The 24,606-nt window shown below is 25.1% G+C and overlaps 7 protein-coding genes across 21 annotated transcripts; 5 read left to right on the forward strand and 2 right to left on the reverse strand.

Annotated features, from left to right (window-relative positions):
- Positions 1–59: 59 nt before the first annotated feature.
- Positions 60–2,173, reverse strand: LOC122859416 (mortality factor 4-like protein 1). Of its 3 annotated transcripts, none has more exons than XM_044163003.1 (6): positions 1,954–2,173; positions 1,726–1,870; positions 1,260–1,568; positions 966–1,184; positions 710–882; positions 60–622 (listed from the first exon to the last, which is right to left on the reverse strand). In XM_044163003.1, exons 1-6 carry the CDS (start codon positions 1,979–1,981, stop codon positions 453–455), a joined length of 1,044 nt encoding a protein of 347 aa, XP_044018938.1. In that variant the 5' UTR covers positions 1,982–2,173; the 3' UTR covers positions 60–452. The 3 variants fall into 3 exon arrangements, with proteins under 3 accessions (XP_044018938.1, XP_044018939.1, XP_044018937.1); XM_044163004.1 differs by having other exon boundaries at positions 1,726–1,843; positions 1,954–2,105; XM_044163002.1 differs by having other exon boundaries at positions 1,726–1,876; positions 1,954–2,105.
- A 101-nt stretch (positions 2,174–2,274) lies between these two features.
- Positions 2,275–3,340, forward strand: LOC122859417 (probable trafficking protein particle complex subunit 2). Its single transcript, XM_044163005.1, has 3 exons — positions 2,275–2,385; positions 2,469–2,702; positions 2,809–3,340. Exons 1-3 carry the CDS (start codon positions 2,296–2,298, stop codon positions 2,905–2,907), a joined length of 423 nt encoding a protein of 140 aa, XP_044018940.1. The 5' UTR covers positions 2,275–2,295; the 3' UTR covers positions 2,908–3,340.
- A 9-nt stretch (positions 3,341–3,349) lies between these two features.
- LOC122859413 (UTP--glucose-1-phosphate uridylyltransferase) lies at positions 3,350–7,286 on the forward strand. 6 transcript variants are annotated; one of them, XM_044162995.1, is made up of 7 exons: positions 3,397–3,517; positions 3,739–3,774; positions 5,171–5,407; positions 5,499–5,681; positions 5,775–6,200; positions 6,283–6,726; positions 6,806–7,286. In XM_044162995.1, exons 1-7 carry the CDS (start codon positions 3,494–3,496, stop codon positions 7,016–7,018), a joined length of 1,563 nt encoding a protein of 520 aa, XP_044018930.1. In that variant the 5' UTR covers positions 3,397–3,493; the 3' UTR covers positions 7,019–7,286. The 6 variants fall into 6 exon arrangements, with proteins under 6 accessions (XP_044018932.1, XP_044018930.1, XP_044018931.1 ...); XM_044162996.1 differs by having other exon boundaries at positions 3,412–3,517; positions 5,192–5,407; positions 6,806–7,155; XM_044162997.1 differs by lacking the exon at positions 3,739–3,774 and having other exon boundaries at positions 3,350–3,517.
- Positions 7,287–7,316: 30 nt separating this feature from the next.
- On the reverse strand, positions 7,317–13,643 carry LOC122859412 (homeobox protein 5-like). 6 transcript variants are annotated; one of them, XM_044162994.1, is made up of 7 exons: positions 12,962–13,637; positions 12,387–12,640; positions 11,954–12,304; positions 11,750–11,882; positions 7,903–8,453; positions 7,639–7,777; positions 7,317–7,574 (listed from the first exon to the last, which is right to left on the reverse strand). In XM_044162994.1, the coding sequence occupies exons 2-7, from the start codon at positions 12,450–12,452 to the stop codon at positions 7,441–7,443; spliced, it is 1,374 nt and encodes a 457-aa protein (XP_044018929.1). In that variant the 5' UTR covers positions 12,453–12,640; positions 12,962–13,637; the 3' UTR covers positions 7,317–7,440. The 6 variants fall into 6 exon arrangements, with proteins under 6 accessions (XP_044018929.1, XP_044018928.1, XP_044018926.1 ...); XM_044162993.1 differs by having other exon boundaries at positions 7,879–8,453; XM_044162991.1 differs by lacking the exon at positions 12,962–13,637 and having other exon boundaries at positions 12,387–12,789.
- Positions 13,644–14,011: 368 nt separating this feature from the next.
- LOC122859422 (deformed epidermal autoregulatory factor 1-like) lies at positions 14,012–16,471 on the forward strand. 3 transcript variants are annotated; one of them, XM_044163010.1, is made up of 4 exons: positions 14,012–14,376; positions 14,493–14,803; positions 15,029–15,994; positions 16,082–16,471. In XM_044163010.1, the coding sequence occupies exons 2-4, from the start codon at positions 14,549–14,551 to the stop codon at positions 16,298–16,300; spliced, it is 1,440 nt and encodes a 479-aa protein (XP_044018945.1). In that variant the 5' UTR covers positions 14,012–14,376; positions 14,493–14,548; the 3' UTR covers positions 16,301–16,471. The 3 variants fall into 3 exon arrangements, with proteins under 3 accessions (XP_044018945.1, XP_044018946.1, XP_044018947.1); XM_044163011.1 differs by having other exon boundaries at positions 14,030–14,376; positions 14,449–14,803; XM_044163012.1 differs by having other exon boundaries at positions 14,117–14,376; positions 14,449–14,803; positions 15,053–15,994.
- A 406-nt stretch (positions 16,472–16,877) lies between these two features.
- LOC122859423 (telomerase Cajal body protein 1) lies at positions 16,878–18,869 on the forward strand. The gene is made up of 4 exons (XM_044163013.1): positions 16,878–17,701; positions 17,781–18,013; positions 18,077–18,310; positions 18,384–18,869. The coding sequence occupies exons 1-4, from the start codon at positions 17,058–17,060 to the stop codon at positions 18,611–18,613; spliced, it is 1,341 nt and encodes a 446-aa protein (XP_044018948.1). The 5' UTR covers positions 16,878–17,057; the 3' UTR covers positions 18,614–18,869.
- Positions 18,870–19,380: 511 nt separating this feature from the next.
- LOC122859425 (4-coumarate--CoA ligase 1-like) lies at positions 19,381–21,835 on the forward strand. Its single transcript, XM_044163014.1, has 10 exons — positions 19,381–19,462; positions 19,552–19,683; positions 19,760–19,970; positions 20,050–20,319; positions 20,415–20,623; positions 20,688–20,865; positions 20,980–21,201; positions 21,296–21,448; positions 21,508–21,584; positions 21,665–21,835. The coding sequence occupies exons 1-10, from the start codon at positions 19,457–19,459 to the stop codon at positions 21,827–21,829; spliced, it is 1,623 nt and encodes a 540-aa protein (XP_044018949.1). The 5' UTR covers positions 19,381–19,456; the 3' UTR covers positions 21,830–21,835.
- The last annotated feature ends 2,771 nt before the right edge of the window (positions 21,836–24,606 follow it).

Here is a 24,606-nt window from a genome sequence, read left to right on the forward strand (position 1 = left end):
TCTCTTTTCTTTTTTTTTAAATCAGTCACTTGTATCTTATCGATGTTCTGTTTTTTTTATATTTTATAATCTAATCATACTCACAATTTTATTGTTTTTTTTTTCCATTTATTTCATCTTCTTTCTTAAAAAACAAATTTATGATATGATTGTTAAGTAAACTGAACATTACAATAAAATTTTTCACTTCTAGTGAGTCACGTCAAATAAAAATGTTCTTTCACTACTCATAGATATTTTTTTTTTTTTTTTGTCGGCACAGATAATCAAGTTGATGAAATATATAGAAATTACAAATTTATATAACTTGTAATTATCTATAATTTTTAAGCTTGCTATTTGCTAATTAAATTCTCCATTTAATTATGATGAAAATTTTAAATAATCGAAATAAAAAAAAAAAAAATAATCAATCATTATTTGTGTAATATTTTGATAAATTAATTGACACTTTATCCACATTTACGATGATATTCTGGTGGTGCAGCACCGTAGTCTTGAAGACTGAATAAGTCATTGCTGTTTTTATGAAGGTACCGAAGAAAATCATGCATATGTGCCAATAATAGTTGAATACTTTTTTCATCAAGTGGTGTGTAGGACAAGTTACTTCCGAGTTTTACTAAAATAAAAAAAAATATATATATTTATAAATAAATGAAGAATATATTAACATGATAATAAATATCATTAATAATTATTTCATTACCAAATAGCCGAAGTAAATGAATGGCTCCATAAATTCCACAAGGTGGTACATTTGGTTTTTCTATCATTATTTCAGCATACTGTTGTCGTTCCCATCTGTACAACAGTTGTGTACCTAACATGACATTAAAATATTCCCGAAGGCCTTTTGTTACTTCTACAACAGCACTTTCTCTGAACAAAAAAAAAAAAACAAAAACTCAGTTAAATAATGTAAAATTATATTGGTTTTTTTTTAAATTAATAATAAAACATACTTGTTTGGTGTATTTGTTTTACTGGACGTTTTAAATTTGACATAATCATCTAATATTTTATCCATAGTATGTCTTGCTGGTAAAATAACTAATTTTTTTTGTCTATTAATTGCATCCCAATCATCAACAAGCCAAGGTTTAAGTTCTTCTGGTAATTTAACTTTTACTTCAACTTTTGTTAAAAATTGTTCTTCAGTTTCAACTGATGGATCTACACGACTAAAAAATAAAAAAAATAAAACAAAATTAAATAATGATTGAGAATAAATATTATGCTTTGTTTTAATATAATACCTTCGTTTTTTTCTTGGTGCATCTGATGATGAATCATGTGATGATGGTGTTACAGAACCACTACTATTTTTATGTACTCTTCCAGTTAATTTTTCACTATTTGGCAACGGTGTACTTGCACGACTGTCTGAATCTTTATCTTTACCAACATCTGATTTTCTACCACTTGTTTTAACAACTGATGTACTTTTTTTACCTTTTTGTGATGATGATTGTTGAGCTGAATGTGCACGTTGTACATCTTTTTGTTTTTGTACATTAATATCACTAAATTTTAAAACACGACTTTCTGGTACCCATTCATCCCAACTGTAATTTATAAATTATAATTAATATAATAATTAACTATAGAAAAAAAAAAAAACAACAATAACAACATTTATGTATGTATTTTGACAACATATTTTGAGGTTATGTCAATTTTTTTTTTTTGTTTTTAAATATTTATATTGTTGTTATACATTACTTTTTATTCCAGCCAGCATAGTGAATCAAATATTTAACTGTTTTTTCTTTTGTTATTTGATGCTTTAAACATTTCGCTTCATATATTAATGGTCCATGGAAACAAAGTACCTTTTCACCTGTTGTAAAAAATGGAGATTTTTTTTCTATCTCTTAATTATCAATATCTATTAGTTTTTGTTGTTATAAATTTTTTATTATTTAATATGTTTATAATGTAGATATTTACCTTCTTGAAATTTACCCTTGAGCGGCATTTGTAAAGTCTATTAATTTTAAATAAATTTTGTAAACAAATTATTTGTTTGTAATTTTTTTTTTTTTGAGAATATGAGATGTTTATCCGGCGAAAAAGGCGTCGAAGGATCAATAAGTTGCTTACTTCAGAGGTCACTCAGGTTAGTTTAAAAAAAAAAAAAAAAAAAAAGTTATTGTTGCCAACTTCAGAGTTCAGATTAACAAATGTGTCAAGCAAATGTCACTTTTTTTTATCAACATATCAACAAATAAATATACCACTATTTAATAATAATAAACATAATTAATTAACAATAAAATAAATAGAAAAAAAATGTCTGCAAATTACTATTTTGTTATTGTGGGCAATGCTGATAATCCATTGTATGAAATTGAATTTTCAAATTCCAACAAAGATACAAAGGTAAACAAATGTCAAAATAAGTAAACAATCAAATTGTTGATTGATAAATTAATTATAGTTTTTTTTTTTTGTTTTACATGTAGAAAGAGGATCATGCACATTTAAATCAATTTATTGCTCATGCAGCATTGGATTTAGTTGATGAACATAAATGGAAAACAACAAATATGCATTTAAAAATGATTGATAAATTTAATCAATGGTTTGTAACAGCATTTGTGACAGCAACACAAATACGTTTTATCATGGTACATGATACTAAAAATGATGATGGAATTAAAAATTTTTTCAATGAAATGTATGAGACTTATATCAAGGTATGAATTATCAATATATTGTCATCTATCATTTGCAATAAAAACAAAAAAATATTATCAATATTTATATGCTTTTTAATAAATATTTATTTATTTATTTTTTCAGTACTCTATGAATCCATTTTACAGAATAAATACACCAATAAATTCAGTTGGGTTTGTTAAAAAAGCTCAGCTTTATGGAAAAAAATATTTAACGTCATAAATTAAATATATTTTATAATATGTAAATAATTATTATTATCTTTGTTTATTTATAAAAATTAATTTAAGTAATAAATGATTTAAAAAATAAAATAATAATTTATAAATATTCTGCAAATATATTCACTCGAAATGAATTTAATAAATTTAAAAAATTATTTTTCTTTATGAAGTTTAAACATTATCATGATCTACTTTTGAATTTTTAAAAGATAACATTAATACATACGATAAAAATTAGTTTAATTAACATATATTAAAAACAGAAAAAAAAAAAAAATTTAATCTAAATATGTTTTAAAATTTAAATAATCAGGGTTAAAGATAAATTTTATTTTTCTTGAATATTTTAAATATAATATTAATGATTATTTATAACAATTTATTTAATGATATAATAATATTATTTTTAATAATTAAAATATATACATACATAGTCGGTTAGTACGATTTAAGTTTCGGTAAACTTCGTGACCTTTTAACGCAAATTAGAGGACAAAAGTAAGTATTACTGACTGTAGTAAGTGTACAGGTGTAAAGTGTCAAAGTCACAATTATAATTCCCTTAAAAAAAAAACAAACAAACAATGCTGTCAGTTGATGATAAAAAGGTAATAATTAACAAAACAATCTTTAATAATTTCTTTTTAAAATTAAAAAATTTCAAAATTAAAAAGCAAAAACTGACATTGATAAAAAAATAAATTTAAAAAAAAAAATAACCCTTTTTCGATTTTTCATCTATTTGTTAACATTAAATTAAAATTGAATTGTAATTAATAATATTAACAATTAAATATCATAAAAATTGTAAATTAATAATTTTTTCAAGGTTCATGATCGAGCAAGCAGAATTGGAGTCAAATTGGTACTTTAACCTCAATATAACAAAAAAAAAATAAAACAAATAATTAGATAAATAAACAATGACAAGTGGCATTTTCGAGAACGAAGATATTATTATTAAATCATATATATTTTCATGTTACAATAAAATATAACAACGTCATCATGATTATGAAATAATTTAGAATTATTTTTTAAAAAAATCAAGAATTATTTTTTGATAAATAATTTAGCCTTGACACACCAAAAAAAGAAGGAAAAAAAAAAAAAATTGACATAAATTCTTAAAGTTATCTTTAGGCTTAGGGGACTTGAATTATTATTACATCAATATAAATGTTGCTTGAAAAATATTCATTAATTTAATATTATCAATTAAATTCATAATACATTTTTATTAATTGAGGGAAAAATTTAAATTTAGTCTGTCTAAATAAACAAGGATTTATTTCTTTTCATCAACAATGAAATTTATCAAATAAAAAAATTAATTATTAACAAAATAAAAAACAGTATTTAATATTATATTGTTCAAAAATAAATCCAGATTTATTTATTATTTATTTATTTTTTTAATTTTTGTTTGGTCAATTAAGAACTGGCGACTGATAGCGTTGTGTTGATAACGAAAGAATACATAACGTTCTCTCTTACTAAGAGTATATCATCATTAACAATTGTAAGAAGCACTCATAACGTTCTGAAGACTCTCAGCAATAACAGTCATTATTTACAATTTAAAATCATCAAAAAAAAACATAGTAAGAAAACAATTTTTCGAAACTTTATAAAGCAAAAAGAAAAAAAATTTTATAAATCTATTTAAAATGGATTATTTATTCAAAGTAAGTAAATAAAATTTGTTTTTTTAAAAAAACAAAATCAACAAGTCACCTCATTTCACTGTCATTAATCATTATCAATAAAAAGAATCTCGAAAATGCCAAGTTCATTAAAATTTGAATATAAAAATATCGGATATTTCTATCGTTAACTGGTCATCTCAATCGTATGATTTTTTATTTCGATCAAAACAATATTAAAAATAATGGTTTGGATATAAATTATATAACTTTATTGATGAAAAATATTATTTAATTTATTTTTCATGTTATTTCAGTAATTATAATAAATACTATGACGTATTTGAGTAAATTTCCAGTGTCCTTGAACTGTGTGTATATTGTACAACAAGTGCCAGAGCTCAACGATTACTATTACTAATAATAGATGATATGTTTTTTCTATATAATTTATTTTTCAATTTATTAATACTTTTACAATTTTAACTATAATATATTGACGTTATGTAATTTAAGAAAATGTATATCTTGTAATTAGTTTTGATGAGATATAGGTAGCATTATTTGTCACTATATTCATTCATTAATATTATCATAATAAATTAAATTAATTAGTCACGGGGACATGCCCGTCAGCCATCAGATACACAGGCATTTCGTGAAAGGACAAAACGTGATGCTGAAAATGAACTTGTACGTGAACTTGGAAATCTTGAATCAACAGCAACACCAGAATCACGTGAACGTGTTAAATCAGAATTTGCTGATTTTACTAAATTATTTCAAAAATTTTTACAAGATCAAGGACCATCTGTTGCTTGGGAACAAATACAAAAACTTCCACCAGATTCTGTAAGTTATTTTTATGTTTTTTATGATTTTTTTTTTTCTTTTATTAAACTGTAATTTATTATTCATTAATAATTCCTGTTTTTTTCCACAGATTAGAGATTATGATTCATTACAAGAACCAAGTCATGAAGAAATACGTATGATGTTGAATAAATTAATTGTTGTTAAATTAAATGGTGGTCTTGGTACAAGTATGGGTTGTCATGGACCAAAATCATCAATTGTTATACGTAATGATTTAACATTTTTAGATTTAACTGTTCAACAAATTGAGGTAAATATTATCAACGTATAAATATTACATCATCAATAAATGAATATTCAAATGATACATCATTATTTTTTTCTTTTTTTCTATGTTGTATAGTCATTAAACAAGACTTTTAATGTCAGTGTTCCACTTGTGTTGATGAATTCATTTAACACAGATGCTGATACTGAAAGAATAATACGTAAATATCGTGGTCTTGATGTTAATATTAAAACATTTAATCAAAGTTGTCATCCACGTATATGTAGAGAATCATTATTACCAATTGCTAAAAATTGTGATATTGATGAAGATATTGATTCATGGTATCCACCAGGACACGGTGATTTTTATGAAAGTTTTCAACGTAGTGGTTTACTTGATGAATTTATAAATGAAGGAAGAGAATATTGTTTTATATCAAATATTGATAACCTTGGGGCAACTGTTGATAATAAAATACTTAGAATGGTACTTGAACCAAGTGGTAGATCACATGAATTTGTTATGGAAGTTACTGACAAAACAAGAGCAGATGTTAAAGTAATAATTATTAATATCATCATCATTATCAATATTGACATATTTAATTTGAATAAAATTAATATTGTTATTTATTTTACAGGGTGGTACACTGATACAATATGAAAATAAATTACGTTTATTAGAAATTGCACAAGTACCAAAAGAACATGTTGATGAATTTAAATCAATAAAAACATTTAAATTTTTTAATACAAATAATTTATGGGCAAAATTAAGTGCAATTAAAAGAATATTAACTGAGGGTTCATTAAATATGGAAATAATTGTTAATCCAAAAGTATTGGAAAATGGTATGAATATAATACAACTTGAAACAGCTGTTGGTGCTGCTATGAAATCATTTGAAGGAAGTGTTGGTATACATGTACCACGTAGTAGATTTTTACCAGTTAAAAAAACATCTGATTTAATGCTTGTTAAAAGTAATTTATATGTACTTAAAAATGGATCATTAGTTATGAGTCCAAAACGTATGTTTCCAATAACACCACTTATTAAACTTGGTGATAAAGATTTTTCAAAGGTATTAATCAATTTGTTTGCTGTTTTTTTTATATTTGCTAATTGTGTATTAATATATATGGTTTTTTTTTTCGATTTAGGTTGAAGAATTTGAAAGAAGATTTATCAATATTCCGGATCTTTTGGAGCTTGATCATTTAACAGTATCTGGTGATGTTACATTCGGTCGTGATGTATCATTACGTGGTACTGTTATTATCATTGCCAATCATGGTGATCGTATTGATCTACCATCTGGTAGTATTCTTGAAAATAAAATTGTTTCTGGAAATTTGAGAATTCTTAGTCATTGATTCAATCATCGGGAGGTATATTCAATAATTGATATTATTATGAATTATTTAAAAGAAATTGACTCGAAATTTTTTTTCTTTTAACATGCAGAATTTCAGATTGATGCAATGGTTATTTAATTATAAATATATATTTTTTTTTTCTTTTGTTTGAATTTATATATTGTAAGTTTGAATAAAATTTATGAAAAAAATTTATACGTTTACTTGTATATTTTATAAAACCTAAATAATAAATGAAAAAAAAAAAGTATCAATTTAAAATGAAGGAAAATTATATTAATAAATAAAAAAGATCTTTTTTGTTTTGTTATGTACATCAATTAATCAGAAGAATATATATTTTTTATTATTTTTAATAATAAGTTTTGTTGTTTTTTTTTTTTGTTTTTTTGATTCTAGTCAATAAAACATTTATAAAATTATATTGAGCTAGTTTTTGGTAAAGTTTTTAACATAGTTGTTGTTGGTTCCCTACTACGTTCATGAAATTCTTGAAAGCATGGCACAATACATAAATTTATTTGGCATTCTGGACAATGATATTTTGTTTTTCCTGTAAAAAAAAAATACATCAATATTATTAAGCTGAAAATAATAAAATTAAGTATTATAATTACGTCTGAGAGTTCTTCCATGTGTGTCAACTGTATTCCAACAATGATTACAACCAAGAGCTGGACCAGGTCTTTGAACAGGACAATGTCCTTGTCTTTGATCACTACTTCGTGGCTCCAAAGATGACGACGTTGTACTAATCTATAAATATATGAAAAAATTAAAATGTTATCTAAATAATAAAAAAAAGGATGTTTTAAATGAAAAACTGATAAAAAATAATAAAATAAAAATAATAATACATTTTTTTTATATTTTTTGCACACCTGAGGTGTCGAGCTGCTTCTTAAAAATTCAGGAGGTACAATTCTAAGTCCAGTACTTGATGTATTACCACAATCTTTTGTTAATTTATCATCATTTTGTCCTTCTTCAATTTTAATTAATGGTATTGTATCAGTTGTTGTTGTTGTTGATGTTGTTGACATTGTTCTTGTTACTCTTGGATATTCTGGATTTGAATGTTGTCTTGGTATCCAGTGTTGTACAGATCCACTTTGTTGTTGACTTGGTAATAATGGATGTGAATGTTGTTTAACTAAATATTGTGATTGTGGTACAGCAAGTAAATTTGTTGTACTTGTTAATGTTAATAAATTTTGTGCTGATGGTGTTGATGGTTCATTATTATGCCATTCTTGTGATGTTGATGGAATACTAAGTGTTGGTGTAACAGAACAACCTGGTGATACTATTCTTGATGGATTTGGCTCGATTTCTGGTGATCTATGATCTGGTTCAGCATCTTTTTTAACTCGTGGCTGTCTCACCAACATAAGTCGACTTTTTTTTGTTCCAACATGTCTTCCTTGAAATCCTAAACATATAAAAACAAAAAAAAACAAAAAAAAAAAAAAAAAACAAATAAAAAAATAAAGAAGAAAAATAAATATAAAAAAAAAAAAAATATAAACATCAAGCATTATATAATAGTTGAATAATTTTTGTTTTTTAAATGGGATTATTGATAATTTACAGCTTTAATTTTATAGTGGAATTTTATTAAGTATAAACTGCATTACAGTTGATAAATAATTACGGTCAAATAAATTGAAAATTTTAAATAGGCTATTGTTAATTAATAAAAATTGGCTGGTCAATAATTTATTATTATATTGGTGTATAATAAAAAAAGAAAAAAATTATTTAGAACATCGTTGTTTAGCCAACCAATGTCCAACGATGCTACGAAATAACAAGAAAATAATAATTAACAAAACAAAAATAAATGATAATGATGATGATAATAATAATAATAGTGATGTTGCTAATTACATGAACTCATTTATCGCTCATTAATACTCCAATTGTGTCCAGACATTACATGAATTTTCTTTTTTTTTTTACTCGTAATACTTTGTTACTTGTTAAACAATAATAATAACGTTTACACTAAGTCTATTGAATATTCATTATTAACATTTTTTTTTTTGTTTTTTTTTTTTATTTTCGTTTTCCCTCAAACACACTAACTTATCTATTCCTTCAATCAATTTTTTATTATTATTATTTATCTCATTAATGTTATTTCTAAAAAAAATTTAGTAAACGCCAATTTTTTTAAATTTTTCTGTTATTTAAATCCTAATTACAATGTTTATTAAACTTATTTATATAATATATATATTTATTTAATATTATATACCTTCGTCAGTACGATTTTTTACGCATCAAGAGTATCAAAGTTTTATTATTATTCTTTATCAATTATTATCTTAAAAGATGCCATGAAAATACATCCTAATTTCTAATCACTGGTACAATGAAATAAAATTAAAAAAAAAAAAAAATTATATAAATATATACGTGTATATATGTATATATAAATTATCTTGAATTATTCTTACAATATCAATAATCAAAATATTTACAAAAAAAAATATAAATAAATTGATTTTATCACTGACATTAAAACATTTACAATAATTACTAAATATATGATAAATAAGCATCGTATTACATTAAACAGCTAAACACTTGATAAATCGAAACAAAAAAAAACCTAAAAAAATGAATTATAAATTCCTTAGAAAGAAAAAATGTGTGTGTTTTGTGTTTTAAATCATCAAACGTCGATCATATAAAAATTAATTAAATTACAAATTAATTACTAATAGAAAAAAAAAAAAAAAATTAACTTAAAAATATTTGTTGCAGTTGTTGTATTTTTGTTTGTTTATATTTTGTACATCCAGGAATAAACGCCACCTCACATGGAATTATAATTAACACCATGTAAATTAATAGGCATTGCTGAATTTGGTATTGAATAATCAGTATGTCTTGTATCAACATAATTACTGAGCATTGAATGTGGACTGTGAGTTGCAAGCATTGTTGCATGTGGACTATGTGGTGTTATCATTGTTGGTGAACTGTGTTGATTGTGTGTACTATGTGGTGTTGTTGGTGGTCCCATTGATGTTGGACTTGATGGATTTGTTTGCTGTTGTTGTTGTTGCTGTTGTTGTTGTTGTTGATGTTGTTGCTGTTGTTGTTGTTGTTGTGTTATTGATGGTGGTGATGATGAATTATTTTCTTGTTTAACTCTTGTTTTAACACTTGGACGATTATTTGGATAACCACGTTTTTTATATTCCAACCATAATGTACGATTATTAACACCATACATTCTAGCTGCTTTACAAAAACCAATACCACCATATCTAACAGCATCAAGTGCACGTATAAAATTTTCATCAGCTTGTGGATTTGTTGATCTTTTACGTTTTTGTGGTCCAGGTTGTTGTGGACTTGCACATGGTGATTGACAATTTGTATTACATGGATTATTATTTGTTGTTGGGGTTGTTGATGATGATGATGATGATGACGATGATCCATTATTATTATTATTATTATTACTATTATTATTGCTATTACTATTATTATTATTGTTATTATTATTATTATTGTTATGTTGTTGTGCCATTTGTCCATGTGGTGAATTACCATAATTTGTTAATGCACAACTTGGTCCTGGTGTATTTGTTCCACCATATGTATCCGTGATATTTGGGGGTCCAGACATATCGGGGGTTGTAAATGCTGATGATGCTTGAATCGACAGATTTGTTTGACACGAGGATAGAGCGAAACGTGGGTACGTGTGCTCCATGATTGTCCATTGCAATCCTGTGGAACAGACCAATTTTGTTTTTTTTTTTTCTTTCTTTTTTTTTTTATTTATTTACCTCACACTTTTTGTCTATTTCAATAACTTAACAAATCATTTTTTTTGTTTTGTCAATCAAAAAACTATTTTATTTAATATACTAATATTTTTGTTTTTACTGTTAAAATATTATACTATTTAAAATAAAATAAAATAAAAAAAAAATTCTAATTTAATATTTTTTATTTGTTTTTGTAATGATTTAATGTAAACAAAAAAATAAAAAAAAAACAAATCTAGAAATAAATATAATAGGAAAAATAATTAAAAAAGATAATTTTTAAAAATTATTAATTAAAATTTCATGGTATGGCACAGATACATTTTCAAGCACAGCATCATGTATGATTTTCGTTTTGTTTTTTTTTAAATTATGTTTTTTTTTTTTGTTTATTTGAATTTGATTTTGTTTATTTATTTTTTAATGATAATAATGAAGGAAAAGGCACACATAGACACTTGAATTTGAAAATAATTTTGATAAAAAAAAAAAATGAATAAATATGAATTATTAATAATGACTAGTGTGCTATGTATCTGTGTGCCACTTTTTTTTTACGATTGATTGAGTGATTGATTAACTTGTTAAGTATCTTTAAAAAATTTTTCTTTAAATTTTAATAATTAAATATATTTATTCGCTCTATTTTCATGTCAAACGTCTGTTGATTCCATTGTGCAACATACTTGAACGCATCTGTGCCAGCATATTTTACACAATTGAGCTTAATAACTCTTAAACATGCATTAATTACATAATAATTTAACTCTCAAAGACAATTATTGTTTATTAAATAAATTAAAAAGAAAATAAATAAATAAATAATTTATTTCGCTAACAATTAAATCATGCATATTTATCAATATTGGGATTAAACGCAAATAACAAATAAAACAAAATAAATATTGCTTAAAAACAATATATAATTATAATTTACCTTGATGTGCTGGTGTATGTCCAGTAGGTCCAGGTGTTTGTGCGACATTTGTAGTTGGTTGTTGATTAACATTTTGCATTGAATTATCATTTTGGGCTGGTGTTACTGCTGAATTACTCTCCATATTGCTCATCTAAAAATAATAATAAATTATTAATTAAATTGTTAATGAAAATAAAATATTTAATGATAAATAAAACATACAATTGATATTTGATCTTCTTCGATACTTCCTTGTGATTCATTACTGACATTAATTGGACGTCTGTTATCAATAACTTCTTGATTAACAATTGCTGGTTCTGGTTTAACGACATTCATTGCAACAAGTGTTATTTCATTACAATCTTCTGGTTTTTCACCAGATCCAGATGTTGAACCAGTTGATGTTTTACGTAATCTTTTTCTTCTAAATGATGGTGATATTGGTGATGGACTTGGTGAACAAGATTCACCACAATTAACTTCACTTGGTTCACTACTACCACTTGGCCATTTTGTTAATTGAGCTGTGTGCATATCAGCAAGTCCTTTTATTTTTAAACTCTCAGCAGTCTATTATATTATTATATTTAAAATTAATATTATTATTTATTTATTTTTATTTTGTTTTCGTTTTTTTTATTTATTTATTTACCTTGATGATAGAAGGCAACTGATCTTGTGATACATTAACTTCTCCATAATACATGAAATCAACCATAATCTTTAAATCCGTATATTTAACATCTTTAAGTATAACAATTGGATGTTGACATGGATTAACTGTAAATAATGATTGAAAATATGTACTACATGCTGATAGTACAACTTTATGCGCTTGTAAATGCCTTCCTTCAGCAGCCAATGTTACATCAACCAATGTCTCATTACTCAGTAATGATGAAAATACTGAAATGAAATTTGGCTGATGATTATTCCATCGTAGACAATATTGTTGCATAGACATTTTTTTTTTTTTTTTTTTCTATTTTTTTTATACTTTATTTAATGTTTTAAATGTTTTTTTAAATTATTTTTACTATTTTTTCTTGATTATTAAACTGTAACAAAAGAGAAAGTTTCATTTTCAAATTTTTTTTCTTTTATTACTACTTTGAAAGCTGGTTTTTTTTTATTTTTTCTTAATTTTTTTTTTCATTTTTTTTTTTTATTATTTTTTATTACTAAGTGTTAATTGTACATTTTAATGTAAACATTTAATTTATTTACCTTATTTATATTATTTTTACTGCTTTTTATTGATAAATGTATATCTTTTTTTTTTTTTATATTTCTTTTGAAGTCAGACGAGTTATTAATTTACCTCTTGTCGCATATTTAGTATCAAATGAGATAAAAAAAAAAACGATGATAAAGTTACTCCATTTGACACAAACATTTGATGAAAAAATAATTTTTTATATTTCAATTTTATAATTAGTAATTTTAAATAATAAATATAATTTATATATCAGTATATAAACACTGTAACAACAGTTACATTTATTATATTATATATATATTTTTTTTAACAATTACAAGATTGTTGTTGGTGTGTTTTTGTCTCAAAATTTATCAAATAGACTTGACCGATGACGCTTGTATAACTCGCGAGTGACGTCATTACCGCGTTTATAGAAAGAAAAAAAAAAAAAAATTAAAAAGAACGTGGCTTATTGCGTCGCAAAAATCAATGTTTAGATTAATGATAAAAATAATAATTATTAATTTTTTTAAATATAAAATATTACACCGAGTTTTTGTTTATTATAATCACAATGTAATAAGTACGAATATTATATTTGTGTGTATTTTTAAACTTATTAAAATGATTTAATGTCATAGGTCAACACACGAATATATATATTCATAAATCAAGATGATCAATACCCCCCAAAACGGGAATGGCTTCTCTTTTTTCTTTTTTTTTTTAATCGAAACTATTGTCTTCCCTCTTTTCCAAGAAACGCGAATTAACTCAATCGATTTAACAGTGTTCTTTATAACCGACAATAATAAAAAATAATAATTTATAAACTAAAAACAAAAATTTTCTATGTTGCAATAATGATTGAACTAAATTTTAAAAGATTATAAAACAATAAAACAAAACAAAAATTTAAAAAATATATTTTTTAAAGCAAAAAATAGAGAGTTTATGAATTTTGTTGTTTTCATTTTTGAATTTTCCGCTAAATAATATAAAAAATAAAAATAAAAAATACACAAAATGGTGGACGTTGCATTGTTGGTGGCGCTTAGCAGCATCTCAACGGTTAAATTTGGTGTGTAATCAAAATGGCTACTCACTGAAAGACATCAAAAAGCCAAAAAAAAAGAAGAAAAAAAAAAACAAAAAATCAAAAATAAATAAAAACAAAAAAAAAAAAAAAATTACAGTATTAACATCTAGGTCTTCTGTACAGTTGTATTGTTATAACATCTCTCCTTCTAGTGTGTTATGAATAATCAAATAATAATTTTGTTACTATCAACATAAACACCGTAAAAAAAAAAAAAAAACCGACCACCTAAATTGAAGTATTAAACAAAAAAACTAATAATTAAGAAAGCTTTAAAGATTCTAATGTTGTAACAATTGTTACAACAAAAGAAGTTTGTAAATGTAATAAAATATTTAATGGGTAAGTAACAATAAACTAAAAATATATAAATAAAATAATAAAAATTTTGACAAGTGATAGTATTGTAAATAGTGTTATATGTTGTTCTAATAAAAAAACGTGGACGCCATCATTAGATGTTGAATAGAGGTTGGGAATAACAAAACGTTTCAACAACTCGACAATTGCCGAAATGGAAGATAATCAAACATCGGAAAATGTCGCTATAATACCGGACATGTCCGAATCATTAGCGAGTGAAACCGAGGAATCATCAAATTTGACGACTGAACACGAGGCACATCCTGTTGCTGTAACAACAACAACATCATTACAAGGTGTATCAAATGTCCAGGGTGTACCAGTATCAGTACCACTTGGTTCACTCATTGGTGTTGCTAATAGCAGCAATGGCACCTACAACGTCATCACTTCTGACCAATTACAGGTAAGAATCAGCTTCATATTGTTATTATCATTTTAACATTCATTCATCCATCATCACCATCACTAATTATACTTTCACTACTCATTTCCATATTTTCTTCATAAACATCTATATCTTACATCTTCTAATATGATAGAAAATAATAGATTAATATAAAATGAAATATTGATCTGTTATTTTCTATATGATGAATGTGAATGGATGAAATGTAAATATTAATTAAAGCTTCCTGCCTCTGGAAATTACAAGCACATGCTATGCGTTGATAATGCATATGTACACGACAAAGATTGGAATGGAGAAGTAAAAACAGCTCATTTTGTTTTACATGAAGATAATGATAGTGATATACGTATGACAACAAGTAATAATCAACCATTATGTTCATGGACTGAATCAGCAAATATGTCTGTATTACCAGTTAGATGTAAAAATACAAATGCTGATTTATATAAAGAACGTTTTGGATCTGGTGGACGTGGCAAATGTATTAAACTTGATAATAAATGGTATACACCAAGTGAATTTGAAGCAGTATGTGGACGTGCATCAAGTAAAGATTGGAAACGTAGTATTAGATTTGGTGGTAGATCATTACAAACATTAATTGAAGAAAATATACTTAAACCACATGCAACAAGTTGTACATGTTCAGCATGTTGTGATGATGAAAGTGCAACTGGACCAATACGTTTATTTACACCATATAAAAGACGTAGAAGAACACGTGAACCAATTGATGGTGAACCACCAGTTAGAAAAATGAAAAATGATAATTCACATGATGGTAGTAATAATGATGATAGTGATATTGATAATACTGAAAATAAAGATGTATGGCCACAATTTTTAACAACAGATGGTCTTGTTGTACATCAATCAGGTGAACAAGAAATTATACAAAATGTTCATACAGTACAAGAGAATATTCCAATTGATGAATCATTAAAAAAATGGGATGAATTATCAAAAAAAATGTTACAAATGTCATATGAATTTCGTCGTACTGTTGAAGAAGCTATTGAACTTGGTAAACAAAGAAAAAAAGAACAACAACAACAACAACAACAGCAGCAACAGCAGCAACAACAGCAGCAACAACAACAGCAACAAATTGTAACACTTGATTCAAGAGAAGAAATTATTGAAACAGTTGGATTTCAATTATCAGCAAATACACACAGTAAAAAAGTAATTATTTTAAATATTAAAAATTGTTTTCTTCTTTTCCTTGTTTGATGATTATTAATTTCTTTTTTTTTCTTAAATTATTTACAGTGTGTTAATTGTGATCGTGATGCATTATCTGAATGTTCAATGTGTCGGCGTACATCATACTGTTCAACATTTTGTCAACGCAAAGATTGGGCTAGTCATCAAATTGAATGTGTACGTGCTCATGAAACTCATGAAACTCATGAAACAGTTATGCTTGTTGTTGGTACAACCAGTGGTGATCCTTGCATATCTCTCGAAGAAACCAGGACCAATAGTTAAATATATATTTTTACATTATTTTTTTTTTTTTTTTTAATCTCTATTAATATTAGTAATAGTAATAATAATTAATATGAATTATAATCAGTATGATTTATTGAAAGAAGAAAAAAAAAAAATTTATAAATATTATTAAGAGGTATTTAATAAAATTAATAAATCGTACCATCGTATATATTTCCAGCATTGTAAATAAATTCACAATCATCATGAGTGAATGAATTAAAATATTGGCAATTTTTTTTTTCATATTATTATTTTTTAATTTTACTCTGTATTTGACATTGAATTTTTAATTAAATTGATTATTTCTTTAATCATGTAAATATATTAATATAATAACGATACAATATTATCAAAAAAAAATTTAATAAAATATATTAGTATCATTTCGAAATGTTGTAAACGTTGATGAAAATAAAAATGTTTTTTTTTTTTTTTTTTTTTAAACATTAACTACTGTGTTTATTATTTATTAAAATGTCATTTATTTATATTTATTAATTCATTCAAATTGAAGCATCAATGAGTTTTGTGTGATAGAAGAAAAAAAAACCACTTAAAAATAATAATAATATTTTGGAGCAATAGTTTGTATTTAGTTCAACAAATGGCCACACATCGTTGGCATCATATTAAAAAAAAAAACACATGTTTATGTTGTAAACAATGTGTAAACATTTGTTGACATTTTAAAAGAATGTATTTGATTATTAAAAAATAATAAAATTGACAAATTAAAATTAATTATAACAAAATGGATGTAACGACTATGAGTGTTGATGATGTTCAAGTGCCTAAAACAGTTGAATCTATTGAAGAATCAATAGTAGAAGTGTCTAAAATTGAGCTAGATGATGTTGACAATACACCGGCAGATTTACCAATTGATGAAACTGAGAAAAATATTAATGAAAAACCAGCAGAGTTAGATGAAAATATAGACCAGACAGTGACTGAAATATCAACAACAACAACAACAGTAACAACTGAAGAATCATATATTCCTGTTTCTTATGAATGGAATAGAACTCCAATTTTACTAACATCAGCAGTTGAAGAATACATGCCAAATGATGATTGTGAAAATTTTACAAAAGGTTGTCATTGGTCACCTGATGGAACTTGTCTTTTAGTACCATGTGAAGATTTCAGATGTAGATTATATGATTTACCACGTGAACTTTATTCTGGCAAAGAACCAACATCACCACTACCATCATTAAAACCAGCATTAACAATTAAAGACGGTGGACTTATATATGATTGTGCTTGGTATCCATTAATGAATTCATGGGAACCAGCAACTTGTTGTTTTATTAGTACAAGTAAAGAAACACCTGTTCATTTGTGGGATGCATTTACTGGACAATTAAGAGCAACTTATCGTGCTTACAATCAGTATGTTATCAATATATTATCATGATTTAATCATAATAATCATAATACTAATTACAATGTTTATTTAAAAATATTTTAGAGTTGATGAGGTTGAAGCTGCTCTTAGTGTACAATTTACTGATGATGGAAAAAAAATTTGGGCTGGTTACAAAGGTGTCTTAAGATCATTTGATACTGATAGACCTGGTAGACAAGTTGATGATATTTCATTAAAAAATGATTTTCCAAATGCAAGAGGAATTGTATCGTGTATACGTGAAAATCCAACAATGCCCGGATTACTAGCCTTTGGAACATACTCCAAATGCATTGGTAATTATTAAAAATTTAATATTACAATAATAAATTAAATTAATATATTTTATTTTTTAACAGGTTTGTATAAAGATGGACCTTTGTGTTTGTTAAAAACTGACAGTGGTGTAACACAAATTGAATTTAGTCCTTGTGGTACTAAATTATACTCAGTTGTTCGTAAAAATGGTCAATTTGTTTGTTGGGATTTACGAAATCCTGGTATTATACTTTATTCATTTGAAAAACGACAATCAGATACAAATCAAAGAATTCAATTTTCCATGTCGTACGATGGAAATGATATGATTTCTGGTAATATATTATTTTTTCTTTGGATTATACAAAATTATAACTAAATTTTAATGAATGTGTTTATAAATTACAGGTGGTACAGATGGACATGCTTCAATTTGGCGAATTTCTGAATCTGATTGTGATGCTATTGAACCATTTACAAGTATTAAATTATCAAAAGATTGTGTTAATGGTGTTGATATTCATAAAAGTTTACCAATACTTGCTGTAAGTACTGGACGAAGAATTTGTGATGATGAAGAATCTCCACGAGATAATAGTGTTGCTTTGTGGTACTTTGGTGCACAAGAAAAAAGATGACAATAAACAAAAATAACAAAAAAATTAAACGTTTATATTGAATATAAATAAAAATTATATAAATATTTTTAATGTGTTTAATCGAAAAATAATACAAGCTATCATTTGTAAATTTTAATTATTATTTCACTGGCAAAAAAAAAAAACTGCTAAGTAATCAAAATGACGACTGTCTTTTAAACATTTGTACTCGTTTTTTTTTTAATTCGCTCTCATGTAATTTTTAACTTGATGGACAGAAAATAGAAAAAAAAAAGCTAATAAAATATAATTTTAGAATATCATTAAATTAATAAGTGCAAGTCTTTATGATTGATCAATTAAAAAAACCCTATGTTAGAAATGGACGATTTTATTAATAAACAAAATGATTATTAAAAAAATACAATTTTATTTTGATTTTTTTTCGAATAAAAAAAGTTGAATATCGCAAAATTGTACAATAACTTTAAACGATTTACATTGTAATTTATTTACATTTAAACCAATTTTTTTTTTACACCGATATAGAGTTATTATAGCATGAAAAATATTTACAATGGATATATAAATATTCAAAATAAATAAAATTATTTAGTGGAATCATTTTTTTGTTATTTTATAATAATCAATCATACATGTAATTGTGCTCAAATATTATGACAGATGAATATATTGTCATATTTTTTAGGAGTGACGTAAAATATAAAAAATAAACGTACATATTTGTTTGTTTTTTCACCGTATAAGTATGAAATATTCCATATAATATAATAAATATAGTCAGAATTTTCATTCACGTCGTAACTCCACATCAATTGCTTTTTAAAAAAACTTGAGATAAACGCACAGAAATTCTTCACAATGAAAGTTTGTATCTAGAAAAAAAATTTAGTTAAAAACATGGTAAAATTAATTAAAAAGTAAATAATTATTCAAATGAAAATTAAATATTTTAGAATGCTTCAAGTTTTAAAATTGAAAATGGAATAATTAAAGGAGAAGAATGTCCATTTGTGGATCCAAATTATAACAACTGTGGAGAAATGTTGTTGGAAAAAATGAAAAATAATGTAAATACTGTTGGACAGGTAATTAAAAAATTTCTGTATTAGTTTGTTTTTTTAAAAAAAGAGATAATAATATTTGTTTTTTATGATAAACCAGGTTGATGCAGAAACTGGAAAAGAGGATACATTTGGAGACATGATGGACAGAAGTATAAGATGTGCTTTGTGGATGAAAAATAAAAATTTAAAACCAGGTGATGTTGTTGCAATTTGTACAAATAATCATTTAGATTCAATCATTCTTTGTTTAGCATCTTTATACATTGGAGTTGTATTTAATCCATGGATTGACTTTGGATTGACCAAAGGTATAAACTATTTATCATTTGATGTATATTTAAAATTAATAATACAAACAAATAAAAAGTATTTTTTAAATTTACATAGATGTTATGAGACATTTTATAAACTTGACAAAGCCAAAAGTTTTGTTTACCAATGAAGAAACAATTCAAACAGTACTTGAAGTTGCAAGAGAAGAAAATATTAATATCGAGATAATTGTCTTTGGTAGTGTTCCTGGTTTCCTGTCCTTCAATGACATAATTAATAAACAGGAAAAATTAAAAGTTGAAAACTTTGAGTGCACTAAATTTCAAAGTGTTGATCAACCAGCTGTTATCTTATATACAAGTGGTACAAGTGGATTACAAAAAGGTATTTTAAAAGTGAAATATATATAATAATTGAACTGTAAAATTATTTTATTTTAAAAATATATTTATTGATGTTTAAAAAATATTTTTATTAAGGTGTACTTCTTTCGCACAAATCTATACATGGTAATATCAAATTAATGGCCAACATTAGTGATGCTAGTTGTACTGCATTGGTTTATTCTTCGTTGTGCTGGAATACTGGAATAATTTGTCCATTTTCGTTTATTGCACAAAATAGTAAACGTATTGTTGCAAATGATTTCAGTGGTAAACAGCTGTGTGGATTCGTTGAAAAATATAAAGTATAATTATATCAATTAATAATAAAATTCGATTGTCCCATTGATATAAATTTTTTTTCTACAGATTAATTGGATATTACTGGGGACAAGTTTAGCGAATCGTCTTGTAACATCAGGAGAAATGTCAAAATACGATATGTCATCGATTAAATATTTATGGATCACAGGTTCCATGTTTAAAGAAGAAACACAAAGAAAAATTCAAAAATTAATTCCATCAGCTCACATTTTTCAACGATATGGTAATCGAAATTTGAATTATTAAAATACAAAAAAAACTGGCGAATAAATATCAAAGAGATTATATTATAAGATTTGAAATTAAATAAAAATAAAAATATTTATTTGAATGCTAGGTATGACAGAGTTTGGAGGTTTAGTAGTTCATCAAACGAACGATGAAAAATTAAATTCAATTGGAACAATAGCTAGAAACATGCAAATGAAAATTATTGATATAGTAAGTGGAAAAATATTGGGACCCAATGAAACAGGAGAGGCATGTTTCAAGTCACCTCATATGATGATTGAATATTACAATGACTTGGAAAAAACAAGAGAAGCAGTTGACTCAGATGGTGACAATGATGATTGTTAAACAAATTATTATTTTTCATTTTTTAAATTCTTAAATTCATTGATATTTAATTGTTATTGTTTTTTTCTTTCAAGGCTGGATGCATACTGGTGATTTATGTTATTACGATGAAAATGGATTTATTTTTATAGTAGATAGATTAAAAGAACTTCTCAGGTGGGATGGATATCACGTGCCGACAGTTGTTGTTGAACACTTGATACAAACATTTCCTGGAGTTGCTGAAGGTATGTCTGAAAAATTTTGTCACTTCTTTATTTAAATTTTAAACGATCTTTTCTAACAGCTGCTGTTGTTGGTGTGCCAGATTTTGAAGATGACGAGAGACCATTAGCTTTCGTTACAAAACTGCCAAATGCAATTGTAATTATCTTTCTTGTATTTTCTAAAATGAATAACGATTAATAAAAAATTAATAAAACGAGTGTATTTTTTGTTTTTAGATATCTGAAAAAAATATTGAGAAATTAGTTGAGGATAATTTGCCAGATTATATGAGGCTAAGAGCTGGTGTTAAATTTTTAGATCACATGCCATACATTGCCTCAGGTAAAATTAATCGCTTCGAGTTGAAAAAAATTGCATCTGTTAATGCTCGATGTCAATGAACAATAATATAAGCTAAGTTGATCTTCATCTAAGTACAATTAATTGTATTTAAAATTTTATTCAATAAATTGTGTAATTAACTGAATAATTACTAATTAATAATTATAATAAATGAAGTCATGACTCATTAGTCAGTAGATTAGTATACATGCACTGATTTCATTTTAAATTCCACCATCCTTGGTGATTTATTTAAAATTTATAAATTTTTTTATGATTTGATGTCGGTATGAAGGCTTGTGCGAAATGTCAACATAAATCGAACAAAAAAAAATCAAGACTTTGAAAACATGAATGAAAACGAAATGTTGTGCAATTATTGATCAATAATATAATTATCGACGTATATAATATATCGATCGATTAAACAGATTTTTCGATAAATCGATTAATTTATTAAAAGGTTTATCGATGATGTGCTGCCATGTGCTGCCATGTGCTCCCACCAGCCATGAGGTTTCCAATGTTTTTCCATGATATCATTGCTCCTCAGTCGCCTCAGTCTGAGTTAACCTGTGCAAATACTAAAATACAATTGTGCTTAAAATAAATTTATCAGTTTGAAAACCAATTATCCATAATCACACATAATCATGGCAGTATTTGCTGGACGTAGCCAGGATTCGGCTATAGTTAAAATTATTACGTCAAACCGAGACTATGTTACTGATACGGAAACTTGTGAATTTACATTTGAATGGAAACTTAAAGAGTCCAATCAGTTTTTTAGCAAAACAACAATTGATTCACCAACTTTTTCATCTAATTATTCTGATTTTAACGATGAATGGATTTTAAAAATAAATCCGCATTATAAATCCATGTGTGAAGATACATTTGTTTCGGTAGAGCTACAACTTTTATCAATTGATGTATTTAAAAATGCTTCACAATTGCAAACAAAATGTAAAATATCAATTAATGAGAAAAATAAAATAACTAAAGAATATAATTTTAGTAAACATCAAGAAAAAATTACATGGGATAATTATATTTTAAGATCAACCTTAACAACTCCAATGTTGTTAGAAAAGAGAAAGCTTAAAATTTGTTGTACAATAACAATGTCTAAAAAACAAACGAATTATTATTCTGATGTAATTTCAACATTTCCTGCAACACAACAATTAAGTGCAGATTTGGAAAAAATTTTGTTAAATGAACAATTATCTGATGTTACCATTCAAGTGGGTCAAAAATCATTTCATGCCATCAAAGGAATTCTTGCAGCACGTAGTCCTGTGTTTGCTGCAATGTTTAATCATGAACAATTAAAAGAAAATAAAAAAAACGAAGTTGTCATTGAAGATATTGATGAAGATGTTTTTGAAGAATTTTTACATTTTATTTATACTGGTAAATCACCAAATATTGTCTCAATGCCAATGGAACTACTTATTGTTGCTGAAAAATATCAGGTTGATTGTCTTAAAATTATTTGTGAAAAATTTATGTGTGGAATGATAGATATTGATAATGTTGCAAGTATACTTGTTTGTTCTGATAGATATAATCTTGAAAAACTGAATGAAAAGTGTATAGAATTTATGAAAAAAAAATTACGATCTGTTATGTCAAATGAAACATTTAAAAATTACAAACAAAAACATCCTAAGGTTTTTGTAAATGTTCTTGAGGAGTTGCTGTTGTCAGCAAATATAGTTGGTTATATTTAAGTAAGTCGTAAAATGAAAAACTTCTATTGGTTTTGTTTAAAAAAAAAAAGTAAAAGAAAGCAATTGTAACGATTTTTTGAAGACATTTTGATATAACTTACTTACATACTTAATTTTTTTTTAAACTACTATTGTAATAAAAAAGAAATAAAAAATATGAAAAATAATTTTTTATCAATAGACTTTTTTTCAAAAAAAAACCTTATAATCATTTTCTAGTTTTTAAGTTTGTTTTTAGAGAATAAATATTATTTTTAAATTTGTTGCATTGTTATGAAATTCAACTGTCATGTATTCATAATAAGTATTCAAAAAAAAGAGAAAAATTTATCTTGATATTTATATAATATGTGTTATATATAACTTATAATTTATAAATTTTAAATGTTATTATAATAACATTTAATGTGTTATATATAACTTATAATTTATAACACATATTATATAAATATCAAGATAAATTTTTCTCTTTTTTTTCGCAGGTTTTTTAACTTCAGGTTTTTGAAATTTTATTTAATTAATTGTGTTATTAAAATAAATGGAGTCATGACTCATCAATCAGTACATCCATGCTATACATGCACTGATTTCATTCGAAATTCTACGATTTTTGGTGATTCATTTAAAATTTATATAAATTTTTCTATGATAATTTGATGTTGCTATGAATGTTTGTACGACATGTCGAGAAAAATCGAACAAAAAAAAACCAAAGCAATTTATTTTTTTTAAATTAATTTTTGTATTAATAGAAATGTTATTTTATGATAGAAAATCTTATGCATATTATCATGATAATCAATAATAATTATCGACGTTTATAATATATCAATCGAATGTATAAATCTTTCGATAAATCGATTAATTTATTAAAAAATTTATCGATGATATTCCATTAGCCATCAGCTGACAGCTGTCTAAAGCAAAAGCAGTCTAAGTTAACCTGTGCAAATACTGGAACATAATTGTACCTAAGAGAAATTTATTTATTTATCAGTTTGAAAACCAATTATAATTAATATACGTCATCATGTCAGTGCTTGCTGGACCTAGCCAGGATTCCGGTGTTGTTACACTTATCATGTCGAACCAAGACTATG

The sequence above is a fragment of the Aphidius gifuensis genome, linkage group LG6 (genome assembly GCF_014905175.1).
Source record: "Aphidius gifuensis isolate YNYX2018 linkage group LG6, ASM1490517v1, whole genome shotgun sequence".
Lineage (NCBI taxonomy): Eukaryota > Metazoa > Arthropoda > Insecta > Hymenoptera > Braconidae > Aphidius > Aphidius gifuensis.